A 20,948-nucleotide genomic window follows, 5' to 3' on the forward strand; every position below is an offset into this window, starting at 1 on the left:
GCCTTTGGATAATCAAAACTAGCAACATTTTGCCAATAATCAAATTTAGTTGTCCCCACATTTCCTCAATTAAGCACACCATCATTATACAAAAATCATCTATTTTCAACATGTTTCTAAGAAAAATCACTACAACAAATACTACTTTTTATAGCATAAGTTGATAGCGTTTTTTTTAAAATGCTATTGTAGAGGAGTAATGAGACACGGACAAAAGGGGAAAGAAAAATATAGCGTTTTCATTTATTCTACTACAGCGTTCTACCAATTTTTTCGCGCGCCCATCTCTTTTCCCCTTTTCCCTCTGCGATTTCCCTCCCTAATTTAGGGCGCCGACCTCTAAACATTTCAATCTCTTCAGATTCTCACAAAATAGCACCCCGAAGCTCACCCTACCCCTCCGCCTGTCCTCCACCAGCCCGCAATAGCTCTCGGCGAAGCTCTCCTGCTACAGTCGTTGGTCGACGCCCTCATCTCGAACCGCCTCCTCCTTGGTCGACGCCGCTCATCTCGAAAACCTCCTCCCCCTTGGTCGACGCCCTAAGCTCTCGGCTTCCGCCGCGTCCTCGTACACAACCACCCCCTCCAGCCGCTCGAAGAACACATATCAGATACAAGCGTGAGTTCTGTTCAACGTGAGTTCGATTCTGTTCAGATGGGTTGATCGTGTGAGTTCTGTTCACCGTGGTCTTCCTCTCTAATCACTCCGTATCAGATATCAGCGTGGTTCGGATCTTCTGGGTTTCAATAGTGAGTTGTTCTTCCATCAATTGTTTTTCTTGTGTGATTTCCCTCTTTTTCTCTCTTTTTATGCTCGATCCCTAATTCGTATACAGAAAGAATCAAACTGTTGCGCCAACGGAGGCAAAGAGTCATTCAACAGAGAAGCCCTAAACAGGTTCAGTTCGATTTTCCTTGATTCTTGCCCAAATATAGACTAGGGCTTAACATTGAGTACACTTTTGCCTAGAAAACACAAGAAGATCATTGGGGTTTTAACATGTTTCATTCATACGATTAATGTCATGTTAGCCAGAGCTTTGCATGCTATGCCTCTGTACAAGGAACTTTATATTGTATTTTAATTTTTTCTTGGACTCTGATTCAAGTTAGGATTTCCTCGTTTTTTTTTTTTGTCTTGTTTGACTTGATTATTTATATTTTACACTTACCCGCGTGACTAATCTTTATAATGTAGTTTAAGTTTGTTTGGGAGTTTGGGCTTTGCATGCTATGCTATCAATCCTTTGTTCTCCTCCTCTCCTTATCGTGCCTCTTGCTGTTTTCTGAGATCTTATGCATTTTCTGATTAAAACTAGAAATTCCCTTCTCCACAGGTTCTACTGCTTGATTTACGGTAAACTTGAGATCATTTACAATCTGTAAAAGGAGGTGAAACAACATAAGTAGGATTGTCACAACATAACCATCAATATAAATTAGCACATTCATCAAAAAGAAACACAAAATAACAACTTCGAAGAATAAGTGGAATATGAATCTCCTAGTGGCAAATCGGTCTTCACCTTGTCACTAAATCCCTACGAACTCCAAGATGGAAGACCGCGACCCACCCACGACTGAATTTAAATCAAAATAACTTGCTCCGCCAACTCTAAATTCACATCCCACACTTTTCCAACAGTTGGTCCCGTCAAGGATGGAGCCACTGGGTGGCTAGAGGAGTCAATTGACAGTTTATGACTGCCAAAATTTCGTAGGCTACCCACTGTATTTCGCCCTTACAACCTATGAAGCATGGGCACTTATAAATGCCCGTAATGTACTGGATACTGGTCATGGTACTTCTAAATCTGTACCAGATACACGAAACACATACTGAAACTTTTGGTATCTTATGAAGTGTAGAAAAGAAGAAGAAAAATAAACTTTGTTGAGAATATGCCATGTACGAGAGAGAGTCAAGGAAAGAGCTTCTTTCTGTTTTTGGTAAAAACATTATACACAAGCTTAGGATTTATTACATGAATTCATGGATTGATATTCATGAGAATTTTTAGTCTGGCCAATTTTTTTCCCTTTTTCTGAGGGAAGTCTGGGCCAACTTTTAAAAATTACATTTTAACCTCCTAAGGTGTCCTTGGCATGTATACAGTCCTAGAGTGTCAACAATGTATTGACCACACAAAAAATAGTTAAAATAGGACACCTATTTAGGCGTTTCCAGGTGTCATGTCATGTCCATGTTCGCAACGTTTCGGACATGGATAAGTGAGGCTGTAGACTTATCCGTGCTTCTAAGGCTTTAAGTTTGTTTGGCAGTGTGGATTTTTTTGTTTTTTTCAATCGGCTTTGTTGTGTTTAGGAATTTGGGCTTTGCTTTGTTTTGTCTTTTTTGTGATATGGTTGCATGTTCGATTAGAGTAATGAATAGCTCAAAAAAGGGCCCCTAATTTATTTATTCCAATAACAAGCAAGAGTGATTATTTGTTAATTTATATAGGCATGCTTTTGAGATTCCAAGCAAAAGTAATAATCTTTTAATCGATATAGGCATGCTTTGGTTCATTATGTGGGCTCCTACCCTACCTTTTGTGAAACAACTATAAAGAAAATCTTTGAAGCGGTCCACTACTTGTGTTTTAATGTCTGATTCTAGTGTCCCTAAATTATTTGAGTGAATGTAAGAGAACTATATAGATGTTCCATCCGTATGGCATTAAATATTAAGTTATTGTCATAAATTTTAGAAAAAGAACTAGCACTTTTCAGTTTAATACTAAGAGCAGAAGAACTTTACTATTGTATCTTATTACGATGCTAAAAGCATTTTGCTTTTTAAATTCACCACTAAGTTCCAATGAATTTCACTAACTCATAAACTACTATTTTAGGCCAGAATCTAGTTTCCACTTTCGCTGTTGAGGTCATTCTTGACGGGAAGTGGCAACCAATAACCTTAAAGGGTTTTCTCCATTTTCCAGCCATTATCTCTTTCTTCCACTTCTCGAATTTCTCACTTTTGAGACTGCTATATAGGTGCTGCCTGACAAACCAAAAGTCATGATATAGCTTTATGGGCATAGTCATCAAAATGGTTTTGTTTTAGTCACATTTTCAACTCGTCTACATACCAAGACATATAGGAGTCTTAAGATCTGTATATCATCTAGGTTAATCAAATATTGGATATCGGAAAGTGTCTCTGCTCTAATCATTTTTTTCTCAATAGAAATGGGATTGTCAAAATTGAAATGGACTTCTCAGACAAAATCCAACTTGTTTTGACAGCTACCAATGTTTGATTAACCAGATTCCACCATGGATAGTTTGCATAATGAGACCTACAAATAGAAGTCAGAGATAATCAAAATGGGACTGTCGTGAGCTCCATTTCTCCTCACATGAGGATCACACGACAGGAACAAAGGGGGGAATCACATGAGATGAGGGCATCATGTAGCAACATGTTCTGATAGAAAATCCACAGAAAGTTAGGGATCTACACCCTCTGTCCACATAGTTTGTTCATTTTCACTATTTTGGCCATCAAACAACATATTCTATATTTTCCGTTCACAATTTATTTATTTTTTCTTTTGATGACTTTGAAAATGTGGTCATCGAAAGACAATTTATATCATTTTACGTACTCTCCCAGGGGCTTGGGGTAGGGGCTACTAGTTGCATGGGTGGAGCACTTGCAAAAGGTGGCACAAGTTTAGAACATTCTAGCACCCACAAAGCCATCCTCGCCTATGGGAGCTTAATTTGAACCCTCAACACCAACGTGGATAGCATGGACTTGCGTCAAACTCCCAAATTAAAAGACAAATTAGATATCAGCAAATAAACTCCTGCTACATAAGCGACAAACTTACAAATGGCTTATGTACCTTGGTCCTTACATCCAGCGCACAACAGATTTTATTATTTTTCAAAAAGAAAAAATGTTTGGACGGTTGCAGATCTGAATGAGATGTCAATACTACGCTATTCTGAACCTTGATGAGGGAAGCCTTTGATAGAATGCAGTCTATCCATTATAATTCATGCAAAAGTAACAAGAAAATCACAAACACAGAGTTTTCATATATGAATAACATGCTCTGGCACATATATTCTTGCTCCCACTGCTCATTTCCGTGACATAGGTATGAACCACAAACCATTGGCAAGTAACCAATAGTTGAGTAGTCATCCCTATAAATTTATTTTTCATTTATTCTTGATGTGAAGAGACTACTTGCCACCTATTTAAACTAGACTAGAAAAATTATGCAACCGAACACTTCTTCAGTCATGAGTCCACAGACCCACTCACAGAGACACAAAATAGGAAAAAGATGGGTGTGCGAAAAATACAAACAGCATATACCATTAGAAAATAGAACTTAGGTGCGGGTGAAAAAGATTACCTTCTCGTCATTGTATGACTTGTTTTGGATGACCATGACACTACTATCAAACTTCCGGAGCATTATTGGACTGTTCAACAAAGTGGAGTATAATAAACAACTTACATAGCTTAAGGCCTGAGCTTAGGATTAAGAAAATGCATTAGCCAAAGGGTGGCAATAGATAATATAGAATCCCAGTTTCTCCTTAAAGACGCCCCATACACAACACTAACACATCAGCATTCTTCCAAAGAGAACACGCTTGCAATAAATCCTCAGGTGAGATCAATTCTGCACCATAGGACACCACAAATGAAATGAAGGACTTCCAAATCGAAACCCAATGGACATTCAAAGCTCATTGTTCTGATTTCATCTTGCATAAATATTGGTGTATTATTTTCAGTGCATGGATTTACCTTTGTTTCCTTATTAATATCCTGACCTTCATCGTTCTTTTGCTTCTTGGTTCCGCAGTCATAGAAGAATACTGCACTGGTAGAAGTAAACAACCAGTTCAAAGAGTGCTCAACAGGTGTGATTTGATTTTTGCTAGGATTGATTGAGTGTTTGATTTTTCGTACATGCCTTAGTTGCCTACATTATCCTGACATAGTGCCCAAGAGTGGATAGGTTGGAGTGTGTGTTTATGTAGTATGTGTTTTGTACAATAGTGCAACTTCAAAAGTCCACTAGAGTATATGTATTGTGTGTTTTTCCAAAGTTTATTAACTAACTGATTGCTTGTTGGTTTTGTTACAAAGGGCTGCATAATTGGTCTTGTTATAAACTGGAAGGTATGAGTGGTCTTTGTAGAAAAACTAGACCTGCGTGGCTACTTGCGAAGCTGATAGGTTTTAGAAGGGTAAAATATGTACTTACCCCTTGAACTATTCCAAAATTTTTTACTTCCCCCTCCAACTACCAATTGAACACCTTTGCCCCTTCAACTATAAAACCGCTACCTAGTCAGGACAATGTCTCCCTTCCGTCCAAACCATGGATGGAAAACTTAACAAAACACCCTACCCTACCTATTCTGGCGCCATCAAAAGGGTACTTTAGACATTCACTCCCAAACCTTACTCAATCCCTCTTTCATCTTTTAGCAGCAAACCATAATTTCTCAAATCGGACCATACTCAATCAGAGAGAGAGAGAGAGAGAGAGAGAGAGAGAGACCCATTGCTTCATGACTGGACTGCTCACGGTTGGATTGCTCACCACTGGATGGCATGGACCTTGAGAGCCTTTTATGGAAGCAGATTTTGCAATGGCACTCTACTAGACATTTTGGACTCATTCATAATGGTAGGAAAATAAAATATATGCTAGTAATTTGAACAGGACAGGACAGGACAGGAATTTGTCCAATTATAGATCCCACATTTTCTGTCCTTGGAATGCTAGCATCTACCAGATATTTTGGCTTTCTATTTCAGTTTTGATGCATATGTAATGCATAGAACTCTCTCTTTTGGGGCAAGAAAGCAGGGTACTTAAGTGTTTGCCAGTGAGAGAGAGAGAGAGAGAGAGAGAGAGAGAGAGACGCAAACACAGTGATATCTGGTAGGTTAAAAGAAGAGATAGGGATGAAGAAGAGAATACATACATATACATATATGGACAGTTAAAAGACATTAATACCCTTACAGTAACCTAGTTATGGTATTTCGTTAAGTTTTTCATCCAACTAGGAGGAATTGTCCTGACTAGGTAGCAGTTTTATAGTGGAAGGGGTAAGGGTGTTCAATTGGTAGTTGAAGGGGGAAGTAAAAAATTTCGATATAGTTTGAGGGGCAAGCACATATTTTACCCATTTTAGAACGTAAATATGTTTCAAACCGTCTTGTGGGAAATTAGGCAATAACTTGTTAATGTTGCTACCTATCTAAGTTTCCACGCCTAGCTTCCACTTCTTTTAGTGATGGTTGTGGAATTGAAAAAACTAAGAAAAGATGAGGAAAAAGAGGATATTCTGCATTCATTTGTTCATGAAGATGTATCTTGCTGTTTTGATATGCTGCATTTTCTTATGGGCGTGTCCTAAGGGTATGGCTTGGAGTGGGTTAGTTCTTACTACAAACCACTTCAGTCTTGATTGTATTTTCAACAGGAGTCATGTTTTTTTTCTGCTGCTAAACCATACTGTTTGCTGCTGTGACGAATCTGTGAGCTGCATTCTTTTGTATATATGCTGTTGTGTTTCTATTGCTGCCGTGTCTGCTAGTGCTGCTATGTTTTTGCTACTGTGTCTGCCATATCATAGAGCATCATAGAGTAGTGTAATTGCTGCTGCTGTTGTTTTTCTTTGGCTGCTGCTGTTTTTCTATGGCTGTTGCTGTTGCTGTTTTGCTGCTAATTTTCTGTTATGGCAACTGTTTTTCATGTCAAAATGGTGTATCTTGCTGCTTTTTCCTATGGTGTATAGTCTACTGCTTTTTCCTAGGATTTTTGCTGGCATCCTTAGCGGTTATTGTTCCAAGACGAGTGGACTTACCTTATGTATTACATGTACGATTGTATGATATCAGGAAACAAGCTTGGTGTTGTTAAGATGGTGGACAAAGATTGGGTGCGTTTGAATAGGTAATAGAAAAACTTTTTTAGATAACTATAGATAAACTAGTTACATATTCTTAAAACATTTAACACACTTGGCTTGTACATTTGTAGATGCACTGACGAGTATATGAACGCAGCATTGAACTTTGTGGAGATGGCTAATCAATACGCAGGATATTTAGGAAAGATTCTATGCCCTTGCAAACATTGTCGGAATTTGAGTCACCATTCTGTTGATGATGTTTATGAACACTTGGTCATAAATGGAATGGATCCTACATACACAACTTGGTTTCATCATGGGGAGGAACCAAGTGCTACACAAAAACCTAAAGAAGCGAAAATGTCAGATACGCATAACTTATACAGCGCGACTTATGCACGAGATGCAGACCATCTTGAACCACTTGACGAAGCTAGAGATGAGGTCTTTGCAAAAGCATTAGAGGATGCAGAAACTCCATTATACCCTGGTTGTGAAAAATATACGAAGTTGTCGGCAATTGTTACTTTGTACAAGATCAAAGCTGAAAATGAATGGACAGATGAGAGTTTCACTATTCTTTTGGGGAAGCTTCAGGATATGTTCCCCATGGATAATACAATGCTATGTTCTGTTCGTGCAGTTAGAAAGTTCCTTAAAAAATTTGAATTGGGTTACGAGAAAATTCATGCATGTGTGAAGGATTGTTGCTTATTTAGGAAAGAGAACGCAGAATTAGAGAACTGTCCAAAATGTGGTCGTTCGAGATGGAAGGTAGACGTACGCACAAAGCAAATAAAAAAAGGGGTTCCTGCCAAAGTGTTGAGATATTTTCCTATAATTCCAAGGTTTCGGAACATGTATAGGTCATTTGAAGTAGCTAAAGATTTGGTATGGCACCATACTCATAGAAGCAGTGATGCCAAGATGCGACACCCGGTAGATTCACCAACTTGGAAAACAATCGATGATAAGTGGCCATCTTTCTCAGCAGACCCACGGAATCTAAGACTTGGTCTTGCTACCGATGGTTTCAATCCATTCCGAAATTTGAGTTCGACGTATAGTTGTTGGCCTGTTATGCTGGTTATGTACAACTTGCCACCTTGGTTATGGATGAAAAAGGAAAATGTTTTGTTGACACTATTGATCCCAGGACCTAAGCAACCGGGTAATGATATTGATGTATATCTACGACCTCTTATCGAAGACCTATAGATTTTGTGGACCAACGGAGCACCTGTTTATGACAGGTTGACTAACTCTACATTCAATCTGAGGGCCATTTTGATGTGGACAATGCATGATTTTCCAGCATATGGAAATGTTGCCGGGTGTATGACTAAGGGTAAATTTGCGTGTCCTATATGTGGTGAAAATACTCATTTTCTATGGTTGAAATTTAGTAGGAAAATTGTGTATTTATGCCATAGGTGCTTTCTTCCACCATCTCACCCCTTTCGGAAGAAAAAATCATGGTTCGATGGAAAGGAAGAAAAGGGGAAAAAACCTAGAATCATGACTGGAAAACAAATTTCGGAAACTCTGAAAGATATGAAGAATGATTGGGGGAAAGGTGGAGAAGGAAATAAAAAATGAAAGCGGGACAATGAAGATAAACAAAGGTGGAAAAAGAGGTCAATCTTATTTGATTTATCATATTGGGAGGTAAGTTTTATCAATCAACATTTTGATCAATTTATATCTTATATTTATATATATTGATCTTAGTATAGTTTATGATTGTTTCTCTACTATTCTATGTAGGAATTGCTAGTGCGTAATAACTTAGATGTGATGCATATCATTAAAAATATTATTGAGAGCCTTATTGGCACGCTGTTGGATATTAACGGAAAATCCAAGGATGGTTTAAATGCTCGCAAGGATATGCAAGATTTGGAAATAAAGCACGACTTGCATCCCGAAGATCGAGGGTCTAGGACATATCTTCCTCCAGCTTCCTATACACTTTCCAAGGATGAAAAGCGAATATTTTGCAAGAGGTTGTTTGACTTAAAAGTACCTGATGGGTATAGTTCAAATATTGGGAATTGTGTATCAATGGATGAATTGAAGGTCACAGGTCTCAAATCTCATGATTGCCATGTGCTAATGCTTCAGTTGTTGCCTGTAGCCTTAAAGGGGTTACTACCAACTGGACCCAGAAATGCGATACTTCGCCTTTGTGCATTCTTCAATAAATTGTGTCAAAGAGTTATTGATCAAGAAGAAATGGCAACCCTTGAGGATGAGGTGGTTGAAACGTTATGCATGCTTGAGAGGTTCTTTCCACCTTCATTCTTTGATATCATGGTGCACTTAACAATTCACTTAGGACGAGAAGCACGACTTTGTGGGCCAGTCCAATATCGTTGGATGTACCTTTTTGAGAGGTGAACCCTTTTAGTTTTTTTTAATGAGTAATCATCTATGGTTTTGTTCATTATCTATGATTGTATAATGTGAATGTACTTTTCTTCATGATTAGACATATGAAGATATACAAACGAAGTGTTGGGAATCATGCACGACCTGAAGGTTGTATAGCAGAACGCTACCTTGTAGAAGAGTGTATAACATTTTGCAGCCGACACATGAAATCTGTGGAAACAACCAATAGGGGACCTCGCAATCAAGATTTTGAGAACGATGTAATTCTCGAAGGTCGTCCAATATCAGCTGCCACATCCATCACATTGACTGATGAAGTTTTAGAAAGTGCACATCGTTACGTTTTATTCAATACAGCCATAGTGGAACCTTATTTGGAGTAAGTTTGATGAAATTCTGCTTGCAGAATTCATAAATTTTTATATACATGTGAATCACTTACTCATTCTTTCTTTTTCTACTAGGATGCATATAGAGGAGTTAAAGAACTCAGATGCCAGCCTTGGTCTTCAAAAAAATAATAGTTTACTTTTGAAAAGGCACGCTGACAACTTTTCAAAATGGTTGAGGGAAAAGGTTACCACTTATTTTGCTTGCGGTTTATCAAGTTTAATATTGTAATTAGTATAGTATTAATTGGGTTGCATGTACTTGAACAGATTCAGGTAAAAGCATGCACAAATAATGAATTGGAGATACTACAATGGCTTGCTAATGGTCCTAGAAAGCATGCCATGAGTTATAAGGGTTATATCATCAATGGACAGCGGTTTCACACAAAGGAAACTGAGAAATCAACCCAAAATAGTGGTGTTTCCATTGACGCGGCAACTCTGTGTAGATCAAGTGTGAAGGACAATGCACAAGTCGTTGATGTAGTTTCATACTACGGGGTGATTAAAGATATAATTTTGTTAGATTATCACACATTTCAACTACCGATGTTCAAGTGTGACTGGGCAAACATTGGCCATGGTGTTAGGATGGAAGATGGTTTTACACTTGTTAACCTACATCAAAGTCAGACCCAATATGACAAAGATCCATTTATCCTTGCATCCCAAGCAAAGCAAGTTTTTTATTCAAGGGAAACCGAATCTTCAAATTGGTATGTTGTGCTAAAGGCACCTCCTAGGGGATTTTATGACTTGGAAATGTACGAAGAAACTATGGATACATCTTCTAGGCCGCAAGATGTTTCAGCCCTTGGTATGAACGATGATGATGATGATGAAAGGACAGCTAATGTTAGAGGAGATTGTGAGGGTACATGGATTGAGGATTTCTAGTCATTGCGCCGTGTAACTTTTGGTTTTTCTTTTTTCGTTTGTATCTTGCTAGGATCTTTTTTGGTTTGTAACTTTTGGTATGTTGTACTAAAGGCACCTCCCAGGATCTTTTGGTTTGTATCTTGCCATTGTGCCTTAATTTGGTGTTCATATTATACTTGGATATTCGTTTACTTAATTTCTGGTTGCTGCTATGTTACTGGTGCAGATTGGTTTTGTTTTTTCTGTTAACTTGTTTCTTTTATGTATCCAGTAACATGTATATCCAGCCGAGGCACTTGTCCAAAATGTTGACAAGCTATGAAAGGTTAAAGCAGAAAAAAATGGATCAAAACTTAGTACAATTGAGGGCTGCTGGAGTCAAGAATGTGCCAAAGTTTTTGTTGGGCTTAAATCAAAGTGCCAACATTAAAGTTAATGATAAGGAAGAAGTTGACATTGGGTGTGCAGTCGATGGTGATGAAGACGTCGTACTATTTGATGGTGAAGAAAGGTTGTGTTCTAATAATGACAATGATGATCCTTCGGGGTCTAAAACAAATGAGGTGATATTTCTATAGGATGTATAGTATACTCTTTGATAGATTAATGTACTTCTACATTTTTTACATATACGTGCTCTTTTTATAATTTACATGCTCATTACAATGTTGCCCACTCCCCTTCATTCATGCATTGCTTTTTTCATATTTTCAGGTGAATGGTACATGTCCAAGAAATAAGAAGGATTGTTCTAGTGCACAACCTCTGAGAAAATCACAAAGAACTCAAGAACAAGGTGGCAGTACCCAGGGAGCAACCCAAGCTCAGCAACTTCCCACATCACCTACTGAACAACCTGACCTGTTTTGCAGCCCACATACGGTTGTTGGTTGTGTGGGTGAGAAACAATATTTTGAGTTTATTTCTTGTTTGTTTACTTTTTTTATTTAATGTTTTAGAAGTACATTCATATCCAATGCTAAACTCTACAGAAACTCCTGCAAGCCCTTCAAGAACGTCACAAAATCTCAAGCGCAAAAGAGGCCCAACCAAGCTGAAAACCATTGCTATAGATGGAAGTAGTCGGATTGAAGTTAAGTTTGATGGGAATGGTGAACCAATAGGTGAGGGATCAGTCAAGTTGTCTTCTTTCTTGGGACCGCTAGTTCGAGAGATTGTACCATATACACTAAAGGATTGGCGAAAGCTTCCTTCGGCAATGGCAGAAATCCTATGGCAATCTATTAAGGTATGTCATAGTGCCCAACTATTATAATGCTTTTAGTTACACGATAATAGAATTTGAACTCTCTTTTTTCATATCTTGACTGATCCAATCTTCATGAAAAAGGGCATAGAGTTACATGACAGAATCTCATGACTTCAACTCTTTTTTTTCCCTAAGTTACTCTTGTGGAAGTAAAAATTATTGAATTTCATGCAAGCTACATTCAACATTTTAGGTAAGATTCAATCTTGATGAAGAATGGCATAGACAAATGGTTTTCCGGAGAATGAATGAAGATTGGAGAGCCTCAAAGTCGATATTAGTAAAAAAAATAAGAAACGCTTTGAATGAGGAAGAAAGGCTAAAGCTACAGCCTGATAACGTCAAATCGCTACATGATTGGAAGGATTTTGTGAAGGAAAAGACTAGTAAAGAATTCAAGGTACGTGCACCCTGTTCATCCCACTCCACCACTTGATTCCTGAAAATGCTGCTGGAATGAACTCTTGTTTTGTTCAAATGATCTCGGTAGTTTCAGCGTACAAAATATCTTGTATCTACTTTGTTTAGATGAACTACTAAAACGGTTGTAGCTGAAAATGCTGCTTTCTTGCGTATACTTTGTATCAATCTCCACAGACGAACACTGATCAACTACTAATAAAGAGTGGTTTTGCAAATCAAGTATGGAATCTGGTTTTTTAGAAGTACTTCTTAAATAAGCATACTTAGGTCTTCTTTCCCTACCCTTTTTGATTTTCACTTCTCTTCATGCCAGCACACCACAATCACCACCTATCCTTGCTGAACTGTCACTGCTTAACGAGAATTCAAATTGAGCATTACGTAGAGTCGTAGACTCACTCAACATTTTTGAGGATGGATAAAGTGTCTCCATCTGAGATTAAAGTTTTGAGGTGGACTGTTGAAGCTCGCTTGGCCTGAAGGATTTGTGCGTATGGTCCTCATTCTACACCAGACCATTACAATCACCAGCAATAATGTCCAAATGGGTGGGGCTGTGGTCAGATTAGAAGTTAAGCAGCCTAAGTATCTATGCAGTTCATAATTAAGCTTAATCCTGTTATATACAAGGAATAACGGGAAACGTTGCATTGGGTACCTTAGGGATAAGGTGGAATCATACAACTTTACTAAAAAAAGGTGCTTTGGTGCAATAAGTCATAGCATAGCTTGCACGAGTCATCACTTGGCAAAATAGAGATCATGACTTGGAAGTAAGCAGGCAGGCTGCCACTGTGCTATGTTTTACAAGTCTGGATGCAAGTCTGCATTTGCTTTCATTACTATATAGTGATTTTTTTTCTTGTGTTGGCTGCTATTTGGCTACTTTTCTGAAGTCCATGTTTGGCTATTTTTCCGTTTCAGCTGCTACTGTTATGGTTCTGCTATGGGCTACAATGTTTGGGCATTTGTGTACTTGTGAAATGTTCCAAAAATAGGACTGCATTGTGCTTTCCATCCATGCTTCAGCATTATTTTGGCTGTCCAGTAATGTTGCTGCTACGGCTTTGTTGGACTGATCTGTTTCTGCTGCGGCTTTGTTGGGTTGCTGCTATATTGCAGCCTGTTATGAGGATGTTTTGCTATTGTTTCTGCTGTAACCTTATTCAGCCTTGTGTGATTTTCATGCTGCTACGGCTTTTTCTCTCCTATACTTAGGAGTCACTACTACCCTTTCTCTGCTGCATTTAGAACTTGATTTTGGTTTATTCTTGACTTTAGGTGAAAAGCGAGAACTTTAAAGCTATGAGAGAGAAACAATTGGAGCTGCAGCATACTATGAGTCGTAAGGGATATGCACGGTTGACTGCTGAGCTGGTAATACTTCTTTTGTTCAGTATCAAAATTCATTGGACTTCATATTATAAACTATAACTTCAATTGAATTCTAATCAGATATTTGTTTTTATTCTAGAAAGCGAAAAGAAAAGTTGACTCCATAAGTAGAGCCGTTGTTTGGGCCCATGGACATAGAGACAAGAATGGAAAACCCAAGAACAAGAATGTTGCACAAAAGATTGTAAAGGCCATGGCTCATTCTTTATTTGTGTGGTTTATTTGTTGTATATGTTTGACAATCTCATTAGTCATTTGCATTGTTTTTTTTACTATGCCATTTTTAGGAAGATATGGGAAAAATTGAACGGAATGGACAGAATTCAACTAATCTGAAAGAAGATGCTGTTTCTAAAGTGCTTGGTGCCGAGAGGAATGGCCGTGTAAGAACATTTGGAAAAGGAGTCACTCAAACAAGATTAACTATATTATCACAAATGAATGGTCAATTTGCTGAATTACGTAAAGAAAATGCTCAAATGAAGTCTCAAATGTCGGATATGCGAAATACAATTGACGAGTTCAAGAAAAGCCAAGTAAGTCAGTTATCATTTTCTTCGTTGGTGGTCATTTCAGACTAGTTTGATTAATGACATTTTAATTGTTTCCCATTGTTAAACTATCTAGGTTCAAAATCCGGCAACAACTGAAGCAACATCAACTACACCCCTTGTTTCTCCATCGGTAACATGTCATCCACAGAGTGACATTACCAAGTGCAAGTTACTAGATTGGATGGGGACGGGAGATGTAGTTGCGGAAGGGCGTTGGGCTTCAAGTGATCCACATTCTTGTGCGCATTGTGTTCCGATCGGCCCTAATGCAATGAAAGTTTGGGTGGATGTGGCAAAGAAACCTGAAGAGTTTCTGTGGAGGGCTCCAAGTGATATGACCTATATCGTAGATGCTGTGGGAAGTACCATCGCATGGCCTGCTGACTTTGTTATTCTGGACTCTTCTTCCCCAGGGTATTGTACTTTTACTCTCCTCCATATTGAAGTATTCTCTCGGATGATAAATATGCCTGATTTCTTGTGTTAATGATCTCCATGTTGGAGGGTACATTGCTATACCAGAATTTATGCATACCTAGTTTTAGTGTTGTCTATTTTTGGCTAGGAAACATCAGTTAACTATTTGGGAGGACATTAGTAGGCATAACATGACGAGAATGCAGAAACTTGACGTTCTTTTGCTTTTTAGGAGAAAACAGTTAATAACTTTGAAAGGAACATTGAGTATGAAGGTGTTTGATCAAAGTAATGCATGCTTTTTAAAAAGAAGAATATGTTGTTTTTCTCTATCTATGTGGATAGCCCGTTACCAATATGGTATTGAATCAAAGGTTTGTAAGAAATATGTTAAGTGTAAACCCAATTTGGGTATATCAAGTAGCTCTATGTGCGTGTCTTTAGTCCTTGTAAGAAAAAAAGAAGAAAAAAATGTTAGAAGAGAGAAAAACATAAAGAGAGAAAAAGAAGGGTTTTGTGTGGTCTTGTGTGTGCTATGTTTTGGATGTGAAGTAAGCTTTGTAAAGCTTGGATTTGTGAAAGAAAATTCAGTTTTCTTGTGCCCAGATAAGTCTACTTCCTCCTCTGTGTTATTGCTGGAAAAACTGCACATTTGTAGCTCACTTGTGTGCTGAAAATCTGCTCTGTTCTGCTGTGTTTCTGCTGTGGTTTTTGCTCAGTTTAAGGCTGTTTTACGGGATATTTGTGTTTGTTTTTTGGGTGCCTTATTCCCCCCAGCAAGGATGGCCTAAATGTGGGTTGGCCTAAATGTCTAACACTTAGAATCTTCTTTGGAGTCCAAACAAATTAAACAGATAACTTTCCGGGATCCCCAAGAGTCATTTCATGGGATCATAAACACATTACAGCCATAGGGTGTCCAGTGATTCACGTTTTTGCTTGAAACAGCTGATTTTGCTAAGAATCTTATCTAGCCTGGAGATCTGTTGCCGTGGATGGTTAACGGGTTTCGGTAATTGCTGGGACGCTTTGTGGTGTTGGGTGTTGTGATTTGATTTACGGAATTTGAATCAATGGCAAGGGTGTTATGCCAAATTGGGGTATTGATTGAATCTGTCAACACCAGTGGACATTGTGGTTATTAGTGAGAATACCAAAAAATTAGTGATGGGTCACCTTGTTCTGGGTTTTACTACCTAAATAGACACAAAGCTTAAGTTAAAGATTAGAGTTTTAGATATGCCTAAAGGCTAAAAGATAAATTGGGTTTGCTGCTGGACATCTGGATAGACTTTTTTTGGAGGATTGTGCCACGGGAGCGAGGTTGAGCACAAGTATTCTGGGTCCAGTTTCGTGCTCAATTTTGCTTCAGGAGCATTTGAATAATTTCTCCTACTCCACCAAGTTGCTTTTCTTTTTGAGGGTACTTAGGAATGCCGAATTGGCCAAGTTGCATTTCACCAGTTAAGGAATACTTTAAAGCAGATGCATTGCATATGCACACCCCACACAGCATATTAGCGATACTTATGCCACCACTGATATCAAGGTTAGAAACCCAATGGATCCCTAGTGGGGTGGATCTAAGGGAATCAACGCACCAAGGTCATACTGACTTACTTTCTTGATCTAACTTTACTGTAACTTGTTTGTAGAGAACACGGGACCCAGCAGTAGGAGTAGGGTAATGCTTTTTGACCCAACAGAAACAAGTATAGTAAACAACTTTGTGGTTTTGAAATTGTCCAGGGGAATGCTAGCATAAACATGGGTTGGCCGGGGACATCAGGGAGGACATTTTAACCACTTGACTCGATCGGCATATTTGATAAATTATAGTGCATGTGCTCACACAGCTTTTTCAAAAACCTGGTATCAGGTTTTAGCTTTACACTGTTGAGTTTTCTTTGATCCCATGTGCACCATCCGGACGGGAATCACGACTGTCTGCACGCCTTGGTTAAGACCCAAGTTGTGCTCACTATTTGAGTGTTTGTGTGTTTGGAAGGAAGCATCGAGATAGGAGTCATAACCAACCGGCCCAATCTAGTAGTCGTACTGTAGTATTAATTAGCATGCATAAGCCATGCTTGACTTTGTTATACGCACCACCACCTCTCTTGTTAGTCCAAGATAAAAAGCACGGATACGGATATGGGACACGGACACGATACGTATGGAGAGTATCGGTATCCGTATCGAATACCGATACGTGGTACGGAGGCCAAAATAGAGTATTCATGCTTTAGAGGCAGCTTGAGCATTAAATTCAAACTCATTCGCTATTTGTGTGTTCTACTTGTTATATATGTTTACAGTCTCATTGGTCATTTACAATGATTTTTTATTATAATTTTTAGGATGATATGGAAAAAATTGAACATGATACACCAAGCTCACCTTCGAATAATTTGAAAAAAGATGCTCTTTCTAATGGAAATGTTTAGTAGAAATTGTTATGACTCCATCAAATTGAAATGTTTGCTTCTACCATATGTAGGTTTATGGGTTGATAAAGAAGTGCTGTTGTGACTTTTTGCTGAAGATGTAGGTATGATCTTGCTAGTGTGATGGCTGTCATTATCGCTTGGTTGGTTGAAGTTTTTTTGTTGATACTTATGGGATGGATAGATTTTGGAAGGACTGTTTTGGTTGAAACCTTTTTGTTAATATTTCGGTGTCAAGGTTTGAACTCCACTTTTGGGATACATAGATGTTTTGGAAGGCTTTTTTGTTGATATTTGGTAACAAGGCTTGTACTCCACTTTCGGGATACACGGATATTTTGGAAGGCCTTTTTGTTGATATTTGGTGGGCTTGTATATACTAGTAGATAGAAATGTTGGAAGGACATTTAGTATATTGAATTTCTTTTGTAATGGTAATCGCTTTAATGTTTGGAAATATTTTGTTGGTTTTGTATGCAATATTGTGAAATATATTGTCAAGGAAGTCATTGGAGCCACCATCTTTTTTCTTAAGCATTGTATGAATTTGTTATGTGGATTGCTATTCAGGTTGGATTGTAGGTTGTATAGTCAAGAAACCGGCTAAAAATCAATTGGAATAGCAGGTCGAAAATGTTGTAAAAAATTAATGGACAGCAGGGCAAAAATTTATGGTGAATAGAAAACCTAATGTCGTGGAAAATTTTCAACTTATAGCGTTCTTTAAATGCTGTAGGAAATTCTAAATGTATAGCGTTTTAAAGATGCTATAGAAATTTTACAATATATAGCGTTTTAAAAACGGTATAGAAATTTACAATCTATATCGTTCTAAAAATGCTATAGAAAGTCTACAAATCTATAGCGTTCTAAAATTCTTGTCAAAAGTCTATCACACTATAGCGTTCTAAAAATCCTGTTGAAAGTCTGCCATACTATAGCGTTCTAAAAACCCTGTTGAAAGTCTCCCATACTATAGCGTTTTAAAAACTCTGTTGAAAGTCTCCCATACTATAGCGTTTTGAAAACCTTGTTGAAAGTCTACCATACTATAGCGTTTTGAAAACCTTGTTGAAAGTCTACCACACTGTTGAAAGTCTACCACACTATAGCGTTTTAAAAACCTTGTTGAAAGTCTACCACACTATAGCGTTTTAAAAACGCTGTCTAAGGTTCAAGACTTTTAACAACATCGGCTAATACAGCGTTCGGAAAAACGCTATGTATATGATTTAATAGCGTTTTCCAAACGCTATAAAATCTAATTTTTCTTGTAGTGAATATTTTTAAAACAGTTTTTACTTTTTTGCAAAAACTGTTTTTTTTTTTTTTTTTTTTTGCAAAAACTGTTTTTTTAGTAAAATTGTTTTACCCTTTTTTTTGTGCAAAAATAGTTAATTTCAAATCAGTTTTATTATTAAGACTTTTTTTTTTCAAAAGCTGTTCTTTCTAAAAAAAAAAAAAACTTTTGAATTTTTTTCAAAATTTTTTTTTAAAACTTTTTCCCGAAAAATGTTTTTTTTTTAAATCAGAGTTTTCAATAAACTATATTATCTTTTTTTCTAATAACCTATTTTATTAGTTTGAAAACTATTTTTAAAAAAAATGTTTTCTATGTCACAATTTTTAGATTTTTATAAATTGAAAAGGTGATGTGGCAAGTTTTGGTTATTTAATTTTGATTGTACCATTGTGGATATCTACATTGCTAACCTTAGCAACCCTTTAAATGGATAATCAAAAGATGATGTAGCGACTTTTGATTATTCTACTGCGGATGCACTTAGCCACAAACAATCATGCTTTGTTTGATAATATCCCTACTTACCCTCAGGTGCTTGTCGGCTTGCTTGCTTTGGAGCGCACCAATAATTCCCTCAATGAACTTGGCTTCAGACCTAAAATTTCAATTTTAATATGCCAAATGAAGCTCAATATATCAAAAAAGATTTGAGAGGAAAAACCAAATTTCCATGCACATACCAAAACTAATACACAAATTATAAAAAGCCCCCACACAAAATATTAATCTCGGCAATTTGCTCATAACACTACAAGAAAAATGAAAATTAGTGACGAAAAAGTGACGACGAAATTTAATTTTGTCACTAAATGAGTATATTTGGCGACGAAAAAATAAATTCGTCACTATTTTGATAGCTTTCGTGACGAAATAATTTCGTCACCAATTATGCTTGTTTAGCGATGAAAAAAATATTTTCGTCACTAAAGGTACCCATTTGGCGATAAAATACATTTTTTGTCATCGAAAGCTTAAAAAATGTGACAAAATTATTTTTCGTCGCCAAAGATAATCATTTGGTGACAAAAAATATATTTCGTCGCCAAATGTGAGCAATTTAGTAACGAAATATTTTTTTCGTCACCAAATGCTTAACTTTGGTGACGAAAAATAATTTCGTCACCATTTTAACGCTTTCAGCGACAAAAAATATATTTCGTTGTCAAATGGGGTACCTTTCGTGACGAAATTTATGAATTGCGCTTTGTCACTAAATGTATTTCGAACATAACTCTTTACTAAAATCTCTGATTGAGATAATTCAAATTGGGTTTGAACAATAACTCAATTGCCTACAACTTTCATGTTTATCAAAATTGCTAATTTTAATGTTTAAAAGTCCAAAATTACATTCGAAATATATTTTCATGTTAAACATATGTGTTATATATTAGATATTTCAAATATTTACTGAAAAGTGTGTGTAGTGCAGTTGGTTGGAGCTTGCGCGAAAAACTCAAGGGACTCGGGTTCGAAACCCAGCAGAAGCAAGAAAGATGGATTTTTTTTTCCATATGAAAACATCTTTCGCAACGAAAAATTTCGTCACCGATTTCTTATATTAGTGACAAAAAATTTCGTCACCAATGTGACCCATCGGTGACGAATTTTTTCGTCGTCAAAAAGCACAATAAATGAGGAAAAAAATTTCATCACTAATTACTCACTTTTTGGTGACGAAATATTTCGTCATCAAAAGGCACTATAGGTGACGAAAAATAGATTTCGTCACCAGGTAGGAATCCTCGACAACCTTTAGTCGACAAATTTTTTTTCGTCACCTATATTATTTGTGACGAAAAACATGCAATTTGTGACGATTTTCATTCGTCACCCAATTGAATTTTTCTTGTAGTGTAATTAGTTGTTATAATTTTATCTCCAATGGGAGATAAATTGGAAATGAATGATTCAGTTAGTCACATAAGAATTTAAGCGCACACACGATTAGCGTGTGCCTCCCTTGTAGAATATACAAGTGGGTGTGTTATATCTACCTTTTATGGGGTGAATGATGTCCTCACGTCGAAGCGAGGAGGCGCCGGCGGGTCGCTTTGGCTGGCTGCTCAGGTGGTGGGCGGCAGGGAGGAGCCATGGGTTGGGTGTTGGTTTGGATTAGGGTTAGGGTTTGTTTTTAATGGGCTTAATCTATTGGGCTTTGTCCCTTTTATTTGCGCTTTTAGGCCTCTTTCAAGTGTTGGGCTATGACCCATTTGTGCTCATTTTTTGATTTGGGTTTTTAGGCCCCTTAGGTGTTGGGTCTTAGGCGTTGGGTTTTGTATCTTGGGGTTTCTCCTCGGTTGGCATCTTGCCAATTAAGAGATTGGGTTTCAAATGAGCTTTTGTTGTCTTTTTTTGGCTCCTTTTAGTCTTTGTATCTCTCTCAAAAATTAATTAAAAAAAATTAGCTAGTCAAAGAAAAAAATTCATGACCAACATGGCCAATCTAGACGAACCTATATAATTTGATATAGGTAAATTACAGTGGCTTCCCCTGAGGTCCGGACAAATACATTAACCTCCTGTTCTTTAGGAAAATGCTCTGACATCCCTAACTTTTGAAAT

At 37.4% G+C, this 20,948-nt stretch overlaps 2 protein-coding genes across 10 annotated transcripts in view; one reads left to right on the forward strand and one right to left on the reverse strand.

Annotated features, from left to right (window-relative positions):
• The window catches only part of LOC131307263 (disease resistance protein At4g27190-like), a 56,917-nt gene that overhangs the window by 26,439 nt on the left and 9,530 nt on the right, over window positions 1-20,948 (reverse strand). For 2 of the 5 annotated variants that reach the window (XM_058333675.1, XM_058333676.1), the window contains exon 3: window positions 18,909-18,978. The exons of the other annotated variants lie outside the window; for them this stretch is intronic. In XM_058333675.1, the coding sequence (XP_058189658.1) occupies window positions 18,909-18,978 (70 nt within the window). The remainder of the gene's footprint in view (window positions 1-18,908; window positions 18,979-20,948) is intronic. 5 annotated transcript variants of the gene reach the window in all.
• LOC131307269 (uncharacterized) lies at window positions 495-18,910 on the forward strand. 5 transcript variants are annotated; one of them, XM_058333688.1, is made up of 11 exons: window positions 495-750; window positions 4,839-4,896; window positions 10,846-11,137; window positions 11,289-11,472; window positions 11,567-11,823; window positions 12,038-12,244; window positions 13,549-13,644; window positions 13,742-13,846; window positions 13,950-14,198; window positions 14,290-14,630; window positions 17,134-18,910. In XM_058333688.1, exons 3-11 carry the CDS (start codon window positions 10,850-10,852, stop codon window positions 17,144-17,146), a joined length of 1,740 nt encoding a protein of 579 aa, XP_058189671.1. In that variant the 5' UTR covers window positions 495-750; window positions 4,839-4,896; window positions 10,846-10,849; the 3' UTR covers window positions 17,147-18,910. The 5 variants fall into 5 exon arrangements, with proteins under 5 accessions (XP_058189671.1, XP_058189673.1, XP_058189674.1 ...); XM_058333689.1 differs by lacking the exon at window positions 495-750 and adding an exon at window positions 845-898; XM_058333690.1 differs by lacking the exon at window positions 13,742-13,846.

Source organism: Rhododendron vialii, chromosome 11a, assembly GCF_030253575.1.
Source record: "Rhododendron vialii isolate Sample 1 chromosome 11a, ASM3025357v1".
Lineage (NCBI taxonomy): Eukaryota > Viridiplantae > Streptophyta > Magnoliopsida > Ericales > Ericaceae > Rhododendron > Rhododendron vialii.

Excerpts from the sequence above, each read along its gene's own strand:
- LOC131307269 (XM_058333688.1), top strand. The coding sequence starts at position 10,850 with ATGTATATCCAGCCGAGGCACTTGTCCAAAATGTTGACAAGCTATGAA. Across the intron at positions 11,824-12,037 it reads TCCTATGGCAATCTATTAAG|GTAAGATTCAATCTTGATGA; the intron begins GTATGTCATAGT and ends TCAACATTTTAG. Across the intron at positions 14,199-14,289 it reads ACGAGTTCAAGAAAAGCCAA|GTTCAAAATCCGGCAACAAC; the intron begins GTAAGTCAGTTA and ends TAAACTATCTAG.